The sequence below is a fragment of the Bos indicus genome, chromosome 21 (genome assembly GCF_029378745.1).
Source record: "Bos indicus isolate NIAB-ARS_2022 breed Sahiwal x Tharparkar chromosome 21, NIAB-ARS_B.indTharparkar_mat_pri_1.0, whole genome shotgun sequence".
NCBI classification, from domain to species: domain Eukaryota; kingdom Metazoa; phylum Chordata; class Mammalia; order Artiodactyla; family Bovidae; genus Bos; species Bos indicus.
The window spans coordinates 58,011,056-58,027,198 of NC_091780.1; the positions used below are offsets into that span (position 1 = coordinate 58,011,056).

At 41.3% G+C, this 16,143-nt stretch overlaps 1 protein-coding gene across 1 annotated transcript in view; it reads right to left on the minus strand.

Annotated features, from left to right (window-relative positions):
• Window positions 1-1,677: 1,677 nt before the first annotated feature.
• BTBD7 (BTB domain containing 7) overlaps window positions 1,678-16,143 on the minus strand; it is an 89,010-nt gene continuing 74,544 nt past the window's right edge. Inside the window, exons 7-11 of the mRNA XM_070775585.1 lie at window positions 15,654-15,797; window positions 13,387-13,576; window positions 10,445-10,623; window positions 8,371-8,814; window positions 1,678-6,959 (exon numbers count right to left, since the gene is read on the minus strand). Coding sequence (XP_070631686.1) covers window positions 6,147-6,959; window positions 8,371-8,814; window positions 10,445-10,623; window positions 13,387-13,576; window positions 15,654-15,797 — 1,770 coding nt within the window. The 3' untranslated portion in view covers window positions 1,678-6,146. The remainder of the gene's footprint in view (window positions 6,960-8,370; window positions 8,815-10,444; window positions 10,624-13,386; window positions 13,577-15,653; window positions 15,798-16,143) is intronic.

Sequence of the window (16,143 nt, forward strand, 5' to 3'; positions counted from 1 at the left end):
CACCTGCACTTTGATTCCACCTGGAAGGCTTCCCAGTCCTGGCACCAGCCAGAACCCCAGCTTACCTCTATAATACTGAGTCTTTTTTTTCCTTTGAGACCCTAGCATTCTCATGGCTGGGACTGTGACTGTCTTGCTTATTGCTGTGACCTCAAGGCCTAGCAGAGCCTGGCAGGTAGAAGATGCTCACTGGGTGAATGTTTGAAGACACAAATGCCACGCTTGTGCCTATCTCCACCCCCTGCACACTGTGGCCCTTTACCTGGGCACCATGCTTTCTGGTGTCAGTATAATACCGTGGTTGAGAACTTGGGCTCTGGTGCCAGAATGCCTGGGGTTTGAACTCAGGCTCTGCCAACTAACTAGCTGTGTGACCTTGGATAAAGCATTCAGGATCTCTGTGCTTTGGTTTTCTCATTTGTGTTGTTGTTCAGTCGCCAAGTCGTGTCCGCCTCTCTGCGACCCCATGGACTGCTGCACACCAGGCTTCCCTGTGCTAGAGTTTGCTCAAATTCATGTCCCTCGAGTTGGTGATGCTATTCAACCATCTCATCCTCTCTTGCCTTCTACTCCTAGGCACTAATAATAGTGTGTGATTCAGAGGGTTAAATAAAATAATACCTAAATCGTTGATTACAGGAAAAAAATCATCAAGTGCTTTGCACTGAATCCAGTGTGCTTCTCCTCCCTTTCATTCCCAGCCTCTGGTAAGCCAGCTTTCCCCTCAGTCACTATGTGCTGCTCTGGCTGTCTCTCTAGCTGCTTTAAGGCTTCTGAGAACAGGCATCCTGTCTGCTGCCTGCTGCTCCCCAGGCCCCTGGGAAAAGTGGACTCAACACTTGCTGCACTGAACAGAGGTTAAGGCTCAAAGTGGCTAGGGAAGCTGGCCTGGACGCACTTTTCCAGGGGAATCACAAGAACAGAAGTGAAAGCTGACTTATTCGATTTCCTGTTTGAGAATTTGAAGAAGCTCACCTCCAGAAACTTGAGGTTTTATCTTGATACCCCACAGTTAAACCTAAGATAGTTATAAAACATTGTGAGAATTGCCATAGTGAGGAACAAAGGGTGAAACGCTAGGATGGAACTTATTAGTGAAATGAATAAAGTTTTAAACAGTGATTTAACAAAATATGCAAATTGGAAAGATTTCTATTTTACATGTTCCACACCACCCCCCCCCCGGCAGAAAACTAGGCTCTAGATCATGACATCATTTCCCTTTCAAACTGAAAAATACTAATTAATGCTCGGAGTTTGAATCTAAGCCAGGTGTCTGACACTTGGAGGCCTGTGAATCTTGGGATCTATCTGTGTCTCTCACCACAGCCCTTCCAGGCGCTCATTCCAGGTGCTGGGTTCGTGTGGTTTGAATGCTGAAATCCCTCTGGAGGCCCCTGTGCAAGTTATTTTTGTTCAAAGTGTAAAATGAAATCTCTCAGGAATGCCCCCAATGACATCACAGGAAATTCTGAATTTGAATCAAATGAGAAGGTGGTTATTTCCAAGAAATCCGTTAATACTTAACACGTCTCTGAATACCTGAAGGCCAAGAGACAGAGGAGAAGTCCATCTAGAAAACCTCCCACTTTCTACTCTAGTGGTGGGGACAAAATCACTTCTGTAACTGAGGACTGTGTGCTACCTGCTAAAACAGACTGTATCCAACTCAGCGAGTTCTATCCAAGCCATTTATTTGAAACGCCAACTATATGTAGGATAAAGTCAGTGTTACATGCTTGTCAGTAACAGTAGAAAAATAGAACCAGTGAAAACCTTTGTACAACCGTAATGGTACTCAAAAGAGAAATGGATCGATCGTTTTACAATGCTTCCCACAGACGAGTTCAAGTTCGGAGGTACCTAAATAAAAATACTATGTATTTCTTTAAAAAACACTATGTACAGTCGAAGCGTAAACAAGTTTTACAAAGTACTGGTTATGCAGGTTGTAGAAAACACTTGCATAGGACATGAAATCAGTTTTAAGAAAAATTTCTGAGCCTTTAGCATTGAAGGCACTTGACTTTATACCAGTAACAGCACAACCACAAGCAATGCAGTGTTGCAGAAGACACCACCTCTCTCGAGTGCAGACGTGGCGCATCAACAGCAAGTGGAGTTCAGGAGTCTCCCTCTCAGCCACCCCACCTAAGAGCGAGGTTCCGTCCCACCTGCCCGTGGAACCCACACAGTCATGTGCAGGTTCACCATGAAGCTTCCAGAGCTCCTCTCAGCTCTTAAGACAGAACCCACGTAAACACGCAAACACAAGAGGTCACTTTCAAGATACACACTTGCGAGTCATCTTTCTACAGAAATGGCCACAGCATTATAATATTCAGAATATGGAAGATTGATTCATGGTCTGAGGGTTTTCTAGAGGAAAAAAAAAAATCAGACTTGCCAATACAATTACATAACAGCTATTGCAATCAATAGGACAAAGAAACAACTTAACATTTCATAGAACATTGTTTATACAATAGTGTTAATGGAAAAACAGCACGATACCCTTTAGTGTGTGACGGTAACTCTTTTAGTAAGGTTATCTGTAATGAGGTTTGAAAGTAAACTCCTTAGTAGACAAAGTAAACCACTGCAGAACGGGAGTAGCACCCATCACTGCTGCTTTAATAGGAACTTTCAACAGGAAGTTAAAGGTCAACCAAATAATTAAAAATGAAAAGTCAAACATTTCCCTTTGAGTTCAGTCCTAAGATAAAAACATAAATGCTTTAGAATTGCAAACAAGTATCTTATAAGTGTTTCATGAAACTTATTTTCCCTAAAAGGTAGATTTAAACATGAAAATACATATTTTGCCAAGTCGTTACTGAGACTTCCAGAGACTGACACACGGGGAGGGGTCAGCTTTGTGCCCCTGCTGAGGCCGTATGTGCTGGTTTCCCTCCATCAATGGACTAGTGCTGTCCACTGCTACTCAAGTTTGAAGAACAAATCCAAAGAAAACCCAATGAACAAGTTTTTTTTTTAAGGAAGCATAAACAAGAATTAGGTAAAGTTTCACAGAGAGTTCAACAATAACAAAAAAACTCAAATAAAAAGAAGTCATTTAAAATCCTTAAAATCTACCTGGTTACCGAAATGTCAGGAAAGCTTAGGTCTAGGGATGTGCCTAGAAAAAGCTACAGGGGCACTGAGAAGGGTTATGCATGGTACGTGGACAAGGCCAATGATTATTTTTTCACGAGTAAGTTTTGCCTTTCTTGCTGCTATCTTTTCCCCTTAGGAGTCATACCTATGACTCTGAGCTGAAATTATTAATCAAGATCACAGAATTAAAACAAAAATATAAGAACAAGACCAACAGCATCTTGAAGAAACATGGATCCTCTGCTTCCGCTCCAGGATCTAACTGGCATTCGCCAACCTCAACATGGCGGGCACCAAAAGTGGCGATTGTCTAATGGCCTGATTGTCCACGGCCTCAAGAGGAGATCTGGTGTGTTGAGATTTGGTTCTCAGGAAGTTTCTACACTGAGTAAAACACTAGGTCCTAGGGCCTAAGTCTCATATTATACACGTTAATTTCTCAGAGCAATCTTACTCAGACTTCACATTTATCTTAGTACAGCACTGAAAGATTTTAATGCTTAAGAAGCATTAAAAAAGATTGAAGAGATGGGGTCAAAAGCCAGAGGCACACAGCTATTCAACCTACCCTACTGACCATACTTCACGAGACACATTAAAAATCCATTAACCCTACCCTAACACAAAACCCACATCTGTTCACCTTCTGCAAGTCACAGCAGTCCACAGTCCCACAGCACGTTTCTCTCTATACACAGTTCAGCCAGGTATGCTACCAAATTATTAAAAACAAACTTCATAAATTAAATAAAACTACAAACAGTGGGTCACTTCTTTTATATTTTGGGGACTCGAAAGAATATTTAATAAATTTTCAGAAATACGCCATGTGGGGCATCAATAGCTCTTATGTCTTTAAAAAAAAAAACAGGTTGGAGATCAGAAAGACTTCCCCACCAACTATATCTACTCACTCTTAATTGCAGTACCAGCACAGCACAGTCTGAATTCAGAAGAGAAGTTTAAAACTGTATCAAGAGAATTCATGTCAACACATGTACATAAATACACCTTAAGGAATGTGATGGAATGAATATTTTTTGTTTCTGAGGGGAGACAGACCGAGATTAGTTTCAAAAGACACTGTCATCTTATTACAAAAGGTGAAACCTCCTAAAAATGAGAACAGAGTCCTAAAGTTTTTCATCTTAAAACAAAACAAAACAAAAAGGAGCCTCAGAGGCGATGATATGCAGCCAACCTCGCAGCGGCCTGGTGCTGACTCTGGGAGACCCAGGGCTTGGTGTGCAGCGTGGCCAACATGGACGGATGCGTGGGCAGCAGCTAACTAGCCAGGCAGCAGAGCGAGTGGCGGCGGTTTGCCGGTGTAGACAGATCAACTGACGTGTTCCCATCTTTGAGACTATCTACTGTTAGGATTTTTTAAAATGTCAGATTATTCCTGAGTGTGTATCCACAGGGTAAAGTAGGAAGAGACTGTAAGAGAAACTACAGTTTCGGGAAAAATCAGAGCTGCTGACATCCAATAGAAACCTATTTACTTAAAAGTGCATGTAATTCATTTATATGGTAGCTTGTAAAGGCTCCCTAGCCCTGCATAGTTTTAGAGTGAGTGTGAGTGATTCAGAGTTGTATATATGTATATACACATACACAGAGAGGAGGCTCCCGAACATCCCTCAAGTGAGGGGAGTGCTCAGAAAAGTCTCTTTTAATCTAAGTGCTACGGCTGTATGTGTGTTATGTGTAAAAATACAAAGTGAATGCTCAAATAATGTTGAAGTGATTTAAAAACTCAAATGCTAATATATTTACATTGGAGAGTAAGAAAAAAACAGTCCTTAGCTCACACATTGCCCTTCTAAGGGAAAGGATCTTAAAAGACCCCATGTGCTCAGTGGTTCAGTAAAATCCCAAACCAGCGTCCCCAGTGGAGTTCAAGTAGGACATGTAGTGTTTCACTGGAAAAAAAAATGGTTTTTCTTTTTTGGTGACAAAGCATTATGCATTATACAATAACTTTTTAAAGGACACCAAACTTCGGACACACTTTGAAAAACACTTAAAACATCTACTTACAAACAACAAATGACATCCGTAAGACTGAAGCCCTTTTGTTTTTTTTCCCCCCCACAAGAGAGCAGGACAACTGAAGGCAGCAAGCAGTCACTCCCCACTCAGCTGCTGAGTCGATGCTCAGAAGCAGCGATCCCGTAGTGCAAGCTTAAGTTACTAATTCCACTGCTTTAGGATTCCAAGAAAGCTGATCTCTTTCAAACCTCATCTAGTGAAACTCTAATCCACATGACCAGAACCTGCAGTGATTCTAACAGAGTCTGTACTGTGGATAAAACAACAAGCTTTTGCCTGGATGCAGAAGGCTTTTTCTCCTTCTTGTTCTTTCCTGAACCAGGAAAACTTCAGGATTCCTGATTGGACTCCTGCTGGAGGAATGCAGACCAGCTCCCAGGACTTATTTAAACAGGATGACATAAGATTTATGAAGACTGAGCAGGAAGGTTTCTGAACTGAAACAACTACAGAAAAGAGAGGAGCATTTTTGATGTGCTGTTCTTTGGAATTTCTATAATTAAAAAATAAACACAGAACTATTTCATAAGAAAATACATCTTAGTGTGCAATCCAATGCACGTGGAAATAGGTAGATGAAAGGTAAAATGCAAAAAAGTATGAAAATACAGTCCTTTAAATGTGGCAATAAAGTTTAACATACTGATATAAAACCAATACAGATAAAACAAAGGTACAAGTGCAAAAAAATCCCATTGTTTGTAAAGAGAGGGGAAAAAAAAAAAAGTGCCAGCTTGCTTGTTCTTAAAAATGCTTCCCCACACAATTGTTCAAACACAAAACAGACAGCAGATGCAGCATTCAAAATAACCCTCTTAGCATGCCATGTCTAATAAACATGTATATACAAAAACTAGAATAAAATAACGTGAAACTGAGTTATCAGCTGGCATCAATAAACTGGTCTCTAAGTTGTTGGGTTACATCATAAAATGGGATGTTTCACATCTCAGGCACGGACGACTTGGAGGTTGCTCTCAAAGGGCAGACTTTTTGTAGAGGAAGTCTGGCTTGCTGGGGGACCTCCTTCCTCTGCTGACTGAATCTTCCCTTTCCAAATCTGTATTTCGCTGAGCTCCATGGCCCAGGGACTCATCTGCCAGTCTTCTGCCGGATCTCTCTTCTGGAGCTTCAGAGCTACATGCAGAATGTGAAGGTCTGTTAGGAGTCAGCCCAAAAGTCAAGTCAGTTTCCACTGCTGCTCGCCCCCTGACATGGGCTGAACCACTGCCGGCATTTTCTGGGGCTGCCAAGGGAAAATCTGGCCGCTGGGGAGGCTGCTCAACAACGTCGAGGTGTATCGGCTCACTCTTCTGTCTGTGTGGATGCCCGTCGGGGGGAAGTGGATATTCTTTCCTAGTTTCTTCCTGCTTTTTAGGCGAGGTCTGGCCTGGTAGGTAGGCTGACTTTAAGCCACTTGGTGATGCCTTATTGTGGCTATACAAATCGGGACCAAAATATCCACCTTGTGAAGGGGAGGGGGTCCGTCTGCCAGGGGCAGGAGCAGATGGTCTGCAAGCAGCATTTGAGAAGTCGTAGAAATCCGGATATTCCTGCTGATTTTCTCGAGCATCTGTTTTTTGCTCTAGTGTGTGTTTCTTTCGAGATGTGTGTGTATGCCTCTGTGGAATACACGATAGATGCTGGGGAGGCCCTGGTCCTACTTCAGAAACTGCCTGGCTTAATTCTGTGTCCACAGCAAGTTCTGGAAGCCTCCTGTCCTTGAGTGACAGCGTGGATACACCCATGGCAATATCTGGCATTAGATCGTTTAGCACAGGTTGTGTGCACTGCAAACAGAAACAAACAGGGGGAAGGTTAAAAAGAAAAAGGCCTGTGACTCCCTCTTTTTCAAATGATGTTCACTGATTTTGTTTCCTCATTATAAAAATATATGCTTAATTTTAAGAAGAATAAAAATATAGAAAACTGTAAGGCAAAACCCCCCCACAAAACCCCAAACCTTCCGGACTGAGATAACCACTGTTATTAACATTTTGAAGCAGTTCTCGCACCTTTTTATTTTGCACAAATATTAATTTTCATAAAATTTAATGCATATATAATACTGTCACTAAATTTTGAGATTTCTATTTAAATTACTGGATACTATTCCACTGTATTGATGAGGCATGACCGCTTAACTATTCTTCCACTGTGAGACCTTAAGGCAGTTTCCAGTTTTTCATTATTATAATCGGGAGTGCAAGGAACATACAGATAAATTACCTTCAAAGGGAGTTTTATTTAATTATAAAGTAGTAGAACTTTTGTAACTGTGGCACTGAGGGCCAGGCCGATAAGATGGAAATTGGGTTTATCCAACACTATTAACCTTTGTTATTTCTTCTTTTTTGAGGGGTTGGAGTGGATAGCAGGGAGAACAGGCAAAAGGGTAAAAGGTGAGGAAGGACCATAATTTGACTCAAGCTGTACACTAGTCCAGTCATCTTTCAATGAAGACTCCCTGAACTAATATATGTATCTTTTATCTCTTATGTTGAATGCTACTGATAAAGTGTGACTAAGCAGGAAGACTTAAAAATCAATACTTTTTTCAAATGTATTATATACAACAGAAATTCAACCTTCAATGCAGTGCAAGATCAAGCAAGGAAGTCTTGCTTAATTTACTAGCAACTAGCGCTGGCAACTGTGATTTCCAATTAAATGAGTGCTCTGATCAAACAGCTTGCTGGAGGCAGACACTCATGAGGGTTAATATTCTGCCTATTTTATGAATGGGGAGTCTCCTGCCACACTGTTCCTGATGGTATGCTCAGCTACAAGTAGCTTCCCCTTCCGGCCCCACCAAAGCCTTTGGGAGAATAGCAGACTCTACAGAATAGAGGCCAAGAACAGACTCTAGACATGTGCTTGAAGAGTGCACTATGAAACCAGTAACAACATTACCTGTGTTGCCCAGTAACTCCACCCTGTCCAGACACCTGCACATGAACATAAGGGAAGGCACTCGCTTCTTCCCACCATACACATCTTGTCTCTTCTCTCTGGACTTTCTCATCCACCTACACTCTCTTTTTCTCTCCAACTTCCACACTCCTTAAGTCTATGCTTTCAGCTTGTCAGTAACACTCTGTGCACTGCTGAGTCCCAGGTAGGGGTCCTGGGGCCTAGGAAATTGCTTTTAACATTCCAGAGACTTTTAACTTCAGGTAAGTCACTGAAGTGCGAACTTACCACTTGTTTTTCAGATGCTATTGTTGTTGAGGCGGCAGCGGCAGCAGCAGCCACCGTCTGTCTCCCCAGTCCTGTGGTGTTGGTACAATCAGGGGCTGCCGCTTTCACACCTGGCAAGTAGACTGGAGGGGGGCCAGCTTTAGGGGCTGTTCTGGAGTGAAACAGTGAGTGATTACAGGGATAAGAAAACGAACGTGAAGGATGCTGACTGGGAGGTCTTTGCTTCCAGCCTGCTTTGAGCTGGTTATGGATTGGGGTTGCTGGCGGGTGGTAGGGAGGCGGTGGAGGGGGTAAGGGTGGATGGAAGGCCACGAAAGAGTCCAGATCTGTAAACATGGTTTCTGCAGTGGGGGTGCTGTTAACTCGACATCTCCCAGACTGTCTCATTGTCAAGAGTGGACTTTCATCTCCAAATCGTTCATCAGGAAAGAATTTGTGAGGATTCTAAGAAAGAATGGAGGGGGAAAAAGTTAAGATATTTGTTAGCAGATTTCCTGGACAGAAATTTGAAGGCTGAGAGAGTTAAGTGAGTACCTAAGAAAACCACATTCAGTAAAAAGCACAACATATTTTTCTAGGCTTGAAGCTCAAGGAAAAATTACCTTAAAAACGGTGTAAAACAGTAGAGTGCAGCCTCCATAGCTTAAAGTACAGCTATCAAGGAGAGCTGCTTAGCTGAATGCCCCAGAAAGCAGGTCAGTAATCTCTTGCAAATTATGTGATGATAAAAAACAGGAAATAAAACCTAATTCAAATATGTCTTTCCTAAGAAAATAAAAGTACCATTAAAAACCAGAAGAAGAAAAGGCATACGAGTGAAGATCCTCCTAGAACTTTCTGATAAAACATCTGTACGCATTCAGTCTGAAATAAAAACTACAAAATACTACTATGTAGAAATAAGTTTGATTAATATTTTGATAAACATGGGGTTAAATTATACAACTTATACATTTAAGAGACCAAATTAAGATACAATTTAGAATGGCACAGAGAACAGAAATGAACAGAAAACAAGACTATTTTAGGGATGGAAACTACAGTAAAAATTGAAAATCAAGAACCTACAAATGGTCTGCTCCTTGCCTAGGGCTACCATACCACGTTCCCCTTTGAAAACTCAGGCTAAAATGGTTTGCAGTCAGTGGCATGAAAACAATGCAATCACTTGACCGATGAAATGAAATTTTATTTTAGTCTCTGCTTTAGTTGTGAAGATTACACATTTTATACAAAAATACTACTATTTTTTGTACTAAATAATTACTAGAATTGGGTTTCTTCCTGCTAGTAAAAAAAAAAAAAAAAAGCACTCTACTCATTCTTTGATTCTCATGCTTATGTGGTTTGAACTATTGTGCAAAAAAACTTCTTGTAAAAGGGAGGAGAGAGGAGGAAAGGGGGGGCATCTGGAAGGTCTGTTAAGGATGTAGTAGGTCACAACCTGAAAATCTAGTGACCAAACCAGGGAGAGAAAAGCAGCAGAATGTTCTCTCTTTCTCTTTCTCACTCTGTTGGGTGTACACACCATGAGCTTTTAGGGGTCACCATTTATGTGCTTATTATGTGCAAGAGACACAGCTGCTTTGCATACAGCCACTCTTACCTTCACAATTCACTTTACAGGTAAAGAAACTGATGCTCAGAGAGGTTATATAACTCGCTCTAAGTTAACTAACTGGTAAGCACCATTGCAGGATATAAAACCAGTTCTCACTCCAGAGCCTGTGCCCCATCCACTCTACCATACTGCCTCTTACTGAGGGCTTTCAGGTCACCCAAGACACCAGGACAGTTGAAAAAGCACGTACAAAAGAAAAGGACAAGCTATGAGGGCTCCCTGGGATGTCTGAAAATACTGTCTGAGTTACAGTCAGGGCTCCTTGTATTTTATTTTTTTCAGGTACAAAGCTGACTATCTAGACTTAGAAATCACAAATCGCAAATTTCAAAATATGACAAATAACACAAACGTTGCAAAATCCAAAAGAATACCACAATATTTTCATTATTAATAACAGCTGACAATCTAACTCAAGATTCCCTGTTTTAGGTAGTGGAGGCTGCTTCCCACCTGCAAGAGTTCCGCTGCGGCATCGGCAAGCCCAAACTCCCGTAACACGCGGATCTGAATTTCATAGCTGACCGTGGCGCCTTCCCCGCAGTTGAGCGCGTAGGCCCTCTGCACCTGCTCAGTGTGCCGTAGCTCCTGCAGACGTCTGACCATGTCCTTCATAATGAGGAGGCGAGGAACTGCAAGAAGAGAGACAGTCTGTAGGCACAATGCCTGAGCTGCACAAGACCACCTACTGAGTGCAAAAAAGAAAAGCATGTGTTTTGCATCCTCATCAACTTTTGATAGTATTTTAATTTCCAGGAAAGATAGTAATTTATACACATCTAATTATTTTTTAGGGTTTTAAAATTTCACAGTGCCCCAAAGGCTCTTAGTCATACCAGAGCCCCTGAACTGCATTATGAGTTCACAGACTAAATACAATTTTACTTGCATATATTCTCTGCTGAATCTCAGGATATTTCAAAAGTCTTTTAAATATATTCACTCTTTTATTCAAATAATCTTTGAGTCCTGACTATGCACCAGGGCTTCGACTCAGGTATTAGGGTGCACAGAACAAAAGACGTGATCCCTATCCTTACAGAGCTCTGGTTTTAATGAAGTAAACAAAGTACACCAGCACAGCAGAGGGCCGCCAGTGATCGTAGAGAAAGATGTGCAAAGGACGCTGAAGGAACTGGAGGAAGGGCCCCAGTCCAGACTGGAAGCAGGCAGGGGAGGCTTCCTGGACCAGGTGAGCTCTGAATGGAGACTTGAAGAATGAGAGAAAACCAGGCTGGCAAATAACGTGGAGCCAAGGTTTTCTGGTCCTTTTCTGCAGAAGGACCAGGCACGTGTGAAACATGCAAGTGAGAGACAGCAAGGCACAATCGGATGGCACAGCCAGTAGACGGTACAAGCAGGAAGGGTAAGAGGAGAGAAGGCTAGAAAGAAGGGTAGTGGCAGACCATAAATGACCCTCTGTGTCATGATAAGGAATTTAATTTGTATCTGGGGAACAACGGGCAGTTGCTTGTGTGGGGGAATGAGAGGATCCGAGTTGTGTTGCAGTAAGTGCATTCTGAGAGGAGTGGAAAGCAAGGGTTGGCAAACTATCGCCTGTAGGCTAAAACCACTCTGCCACCTGTTTTTGTAAATAAAGTTCTACTGGCTCACAGACACACTCATCCGTTTAGGTATTGCGTATGGCTGCCTTTGGCCTATGACGGCAGAGCTGAGCATAGTCCAATAGAGACTGCATATCCCACAAAGCCCAAAATATTGACTACCTAGCCCTTCACAGAAGATGTCTGCCACACCCTGGTATAAAGGCTAGAGTGGGAGTAAGGTTAGACAGGTTCACAGGTTAGGAACCTGGACTAAGGATGCAGCAGAGGGCTGGGGAAGAGGGGACCATCTGTAAGTATCTATGAGACAAACTGACTTGAGTGGTCACTGATTATTAATTCTGGGAAAAGGGAGCTACTGTTTACTGAGTGCTTACTTTGTGCCATGCAAACTCCATATTCCTCACAGAGCTTCCTTAAATCTTCACAAGAACCCTAGAAAGGAGATATCCTCATTTCACAGATGAGGAAATTAATGCTCAGGGAAGTAAATGTCTTGTCCAAAGTCATACAAAGTGGCAGAGCCAGAACATGTGCCCAGGAGTCTTCTCCAAAAGCTAGACACCTTACATTAGCATGGTAAGCGAGGAAGGGAGAATTTTGATGGTACAAGCATAGGGCCACGTCTCATTAAACAACAGAAAGACAAGTCCTATTTTTCTGAGCATACTCAATTGTAGATCTCTTTGGGCTTTTGAGAGTGAGTTCTAAGGTTAAATTATACTGCTACTCAGTCGTATTAACTGAAGTTGATAAAGTCCGTGATAATTACCAAAGGTTCAAAAGCTGCACAAACCAGCTACAGAAATACTTCTCTTCATACTGTTCATTCAATGTACACTTTATTAAATAGATACACAGCGGTCAAATCTGGTAAGGCAACAACCGATCAGAGGTTAGTTCTGGAATAAAACGAATGTGTTCAATTAAAAGTTCCGTCGTTATGCCTTTTACTATCCTTAACTGAAACGGAGACTTCTCAGCAAAAAAACGCACAGCATCATTTCCAGTAATGCTATAGTTTGCTGATTTTTTGGACTCCTGCAATGGTAACGGGCAAGAGCTATACATTTCTGACCCCCGAGATCTCTGTGGATTTTCTTGTTTTAGAAACTAACATGACAGCCCTTTGGTTAACGTCAGCACTAACTGACACTCAGATGTTTTCGGACATGACAATTATACCTCGATCAATAGACAATAAGATGGAAGCCTGAATTACAATGCATATAACATTCACAAAGCAGACCTTGGGAAACTGGATCTCCCAGAAACCAATGGTAATCACATTTTGAGAGGGCATATATAGACTCGAAGATCTAAGTTGATAGTACTCTCCCCAAAGAGTCTTATGAGAAACACCCTATGGTGATGAAAAGTCTGAATTCCTCTAAACCAGTGGTTCTCAACAGGCAGTAATACTGCCCCACAGGCACATTCGGCAGTGTGCAGAGACATGAAAATGCTTCCGTGAGGCTGTCACAAGGTGTGTGTGGGTGCACGTGCGTGTAAACACATGTGCAACTGGCATCTAGTGAGTACAGGCCAGGGATGCTGCTCAACACCCTACAAAGCAAAGGACAGCCTCCATAACAGAGAACTATCCAACCCTAATGCTCAACAGGGCCAAGGCTGAGAAACCCTGAGCTAAACTGAAAAACTGCACACATTTGTTACTGTAAAACAAAATACAAAACAAAAAACTTAGCTTATAAGAATTTCGTCTTTAATGAGAACAATGCATAAAGGGTATTGGAAGGTGGAAAGAATCAGCATGCATAGAGGGGTTACAGAATATGATCAGACTATTCACAAGGTTAACCGCCTTACCTGGGATTTCGTTTGCTACCACTGAAGGAGGGCTCGACTGGTTGCTGCTGATCTGCTGGTGGCTGATCATGTGGCAGCACTGAGGCACGGCATTGCTGACCATGTAAAGCGTGTCTGGCACGTTGGACATTCTAACCATTCGCAAACGCACAAGGTCTGTTTGTTCCACCATCATCTCGTCTAGCACTGACTGAAAACAATTCAGTATTAACAGAGTTAGTCAACCTTACACCTTTGTTACATCACATTTAGAGAAAGATTACTGCCATCATCACATAAAAAGGGAATTAATTTACTGTTTGCAGTGTATACAGCCTAAAATTAGTGGTAAACGGAGACAGTACTCTAACCTCTTTAATTTTTTCCCTACCTCTTCAATGTTTAAAGGAGTCTTCTGGAGCATCTTTGAAAAGAAATAATCATTTTCTGAAAAGTATGCTTTTAACAGGAGTATTTGAAATTTGAAGAAGGGATATAAAATTAATCAGAAGTGAAATTATACATAAAGTCACAGTAAAGAAAACAATGTAAATATGGACTAAATATCCTAGCCAATAAGAAATGCTCAAGATATAAAATATTAAAGACTGATATTAAATTCAACAGACCTACACATAAACACTTGTTAAATAAGCTTCAGATGAATCCACTTCAGCAAACTGCAGAACGGTCAAAATGGCATAATGTAAAACCATTCTCTGCATTTACTGTGGGCATTTACCCACGTATGCACGGGTACAGGAGGGCTGTCTGGTCAGCTTGCGGCTGCTGTACTTTGAGACAGCACAAAGGAGGGGAGATCTAGTTTATTATGGACCTTTTAGCACTAGACTCAACCTTCCACAGAGGCCTCACCTGCTCGAGTGACTTTAGGCACTGGACTTATTTCAGAAAGACCTGACCCAACCATTCTGCCTCCCCTGCCCACCTCACCGTTTCACAATTATTTAAAGTGTCAATTGCTTCCCAGGTGGTAAAGAATCTGCCTGCAATGCAGGAGACCCCTGTTGATTCCTGGGTTAGGAAGATCCTCGCCACCCATTCCAGTATTCTTGCCTGGAGAATTTCATGGACAGAGAAGTCAGGCAGGCTACCGAGTCGGACACTGAGCAACTTTCACTTTCAAAGTGTGAATTACTCAATAAGGGGTAGATTATCAACCTCATCAATAAATCTCTCACAAATCCTTTCATATATGTATTTTAAACTAGGGATACTCCAACAAATCCATTCTGAAGGAGATCAGCCCTGGGATTTCTTTGGAGGGAATGATGCTGAAGCTGAAACTCCAGTACTTTGGCCACCTCATGCAGAGAGTTGACTCATTGGAAAAGACTCTGATGCTGGGAGGGATTGGGGGCAGGAAGAGAAGGGGACGACAGAGGATGAGATGGCTGGATGGCATCACTGACTCAATGGACGTGAGTCTGAGTGAACTCCGGGAGTTGGTGATGGACAGGGTGGCCTGGCGTGCTGCAGTTCATGGGGTGGCAAAGAGTCAGACACGACTGAGCGACTGAACTGAAGTGAACTGACTCCAACAAATAAAAGGGAGAAAACTTTTAAGGTAACTATGTTTCTATATCCAAACACATTATTTTGCCTGTTAATTCATTTCATTAAGCTTAAAGGTGATTTCTGACTTTCAAAGACTGTCAGTTTCTCAAAAGGTCACACCGAAGCGCCTCGGCTGAACACGTCTAATAAAACTGCAGTATTTTATACTGCAGTATTTATCATATTTACTTGGCGAGTTATGTTATAAATGGCAATACAATATAATATAATGTCAGCTTTTAATTTAATAGGCCTGAAATTTTGTTTTAGCTTGTACACTTTTTTGAACGCTAAATACAATTTCCAACAGTCACCCACTACAGAAATATGTTATAGGAAGTCATGGCATTTCTTTAGTTTACAAAAGGAAGAAAATATGTTTGCAGTCTTCTTTCAAACATTTTTCCCACCCTGAAGATAGCAACATACTGATGACCATTTCAGTAAAATGAAGAAGTTTTTTCCAAGCTAACAGTTTGCAAGAAAAACTAAGATGAGAAAAATGTAAAATACAACTTAATATGATTTAAGTTATAAATATAAAAACATGCTTGATAATTAAACATTAAACATAATTAAACTACTCTGGTGAGAAGTCAAAGCAGAATTTACTTTCACTTTCCTTATTAGGCTATTTCCAAATATTTAAATGATACTACAATAGATATCTTTGTGTTTATAGTTCATAATAAAGTAGTTTAATATCTTACCTTCGCTTCTTCTACGTAGGGAGAGAACAGCCGAGGACGAACATAGATTCCAGCATTTTTTTGCCGTAACCAGGCATTTGACTTTCCACCTTCTGTTGTAGGAAGCATATCTGATGGAGGAGTACTAATCAAGCCTCTTTTCATCTTGAAAAATAAATTATTTTTTAGAGAAACAGACATTTGTGTAGCACAATATTACTAAGATAAAAATAATTATACCTATAAGTCAACATGTTCAAACTTCACCATTTAAATATGAACTTAGGAATGCACATGAAACTTACACATACTTTGAATGTTTAAAAGTGTTTAAAGGATTCGGAAAGCCATAAAAAGGTACAACTTTCCATTTTTCTTTAAATAGAGAAATGATATTTTAAAAACAAGAGTTATATTAATTAAAAATATGAGTCAGGCTAACTTTCAGAACTCTAAAATAGAACCGATTTTTTCCCTTACTCATCTAGGAATTGATTCCTCCCCCAATCTA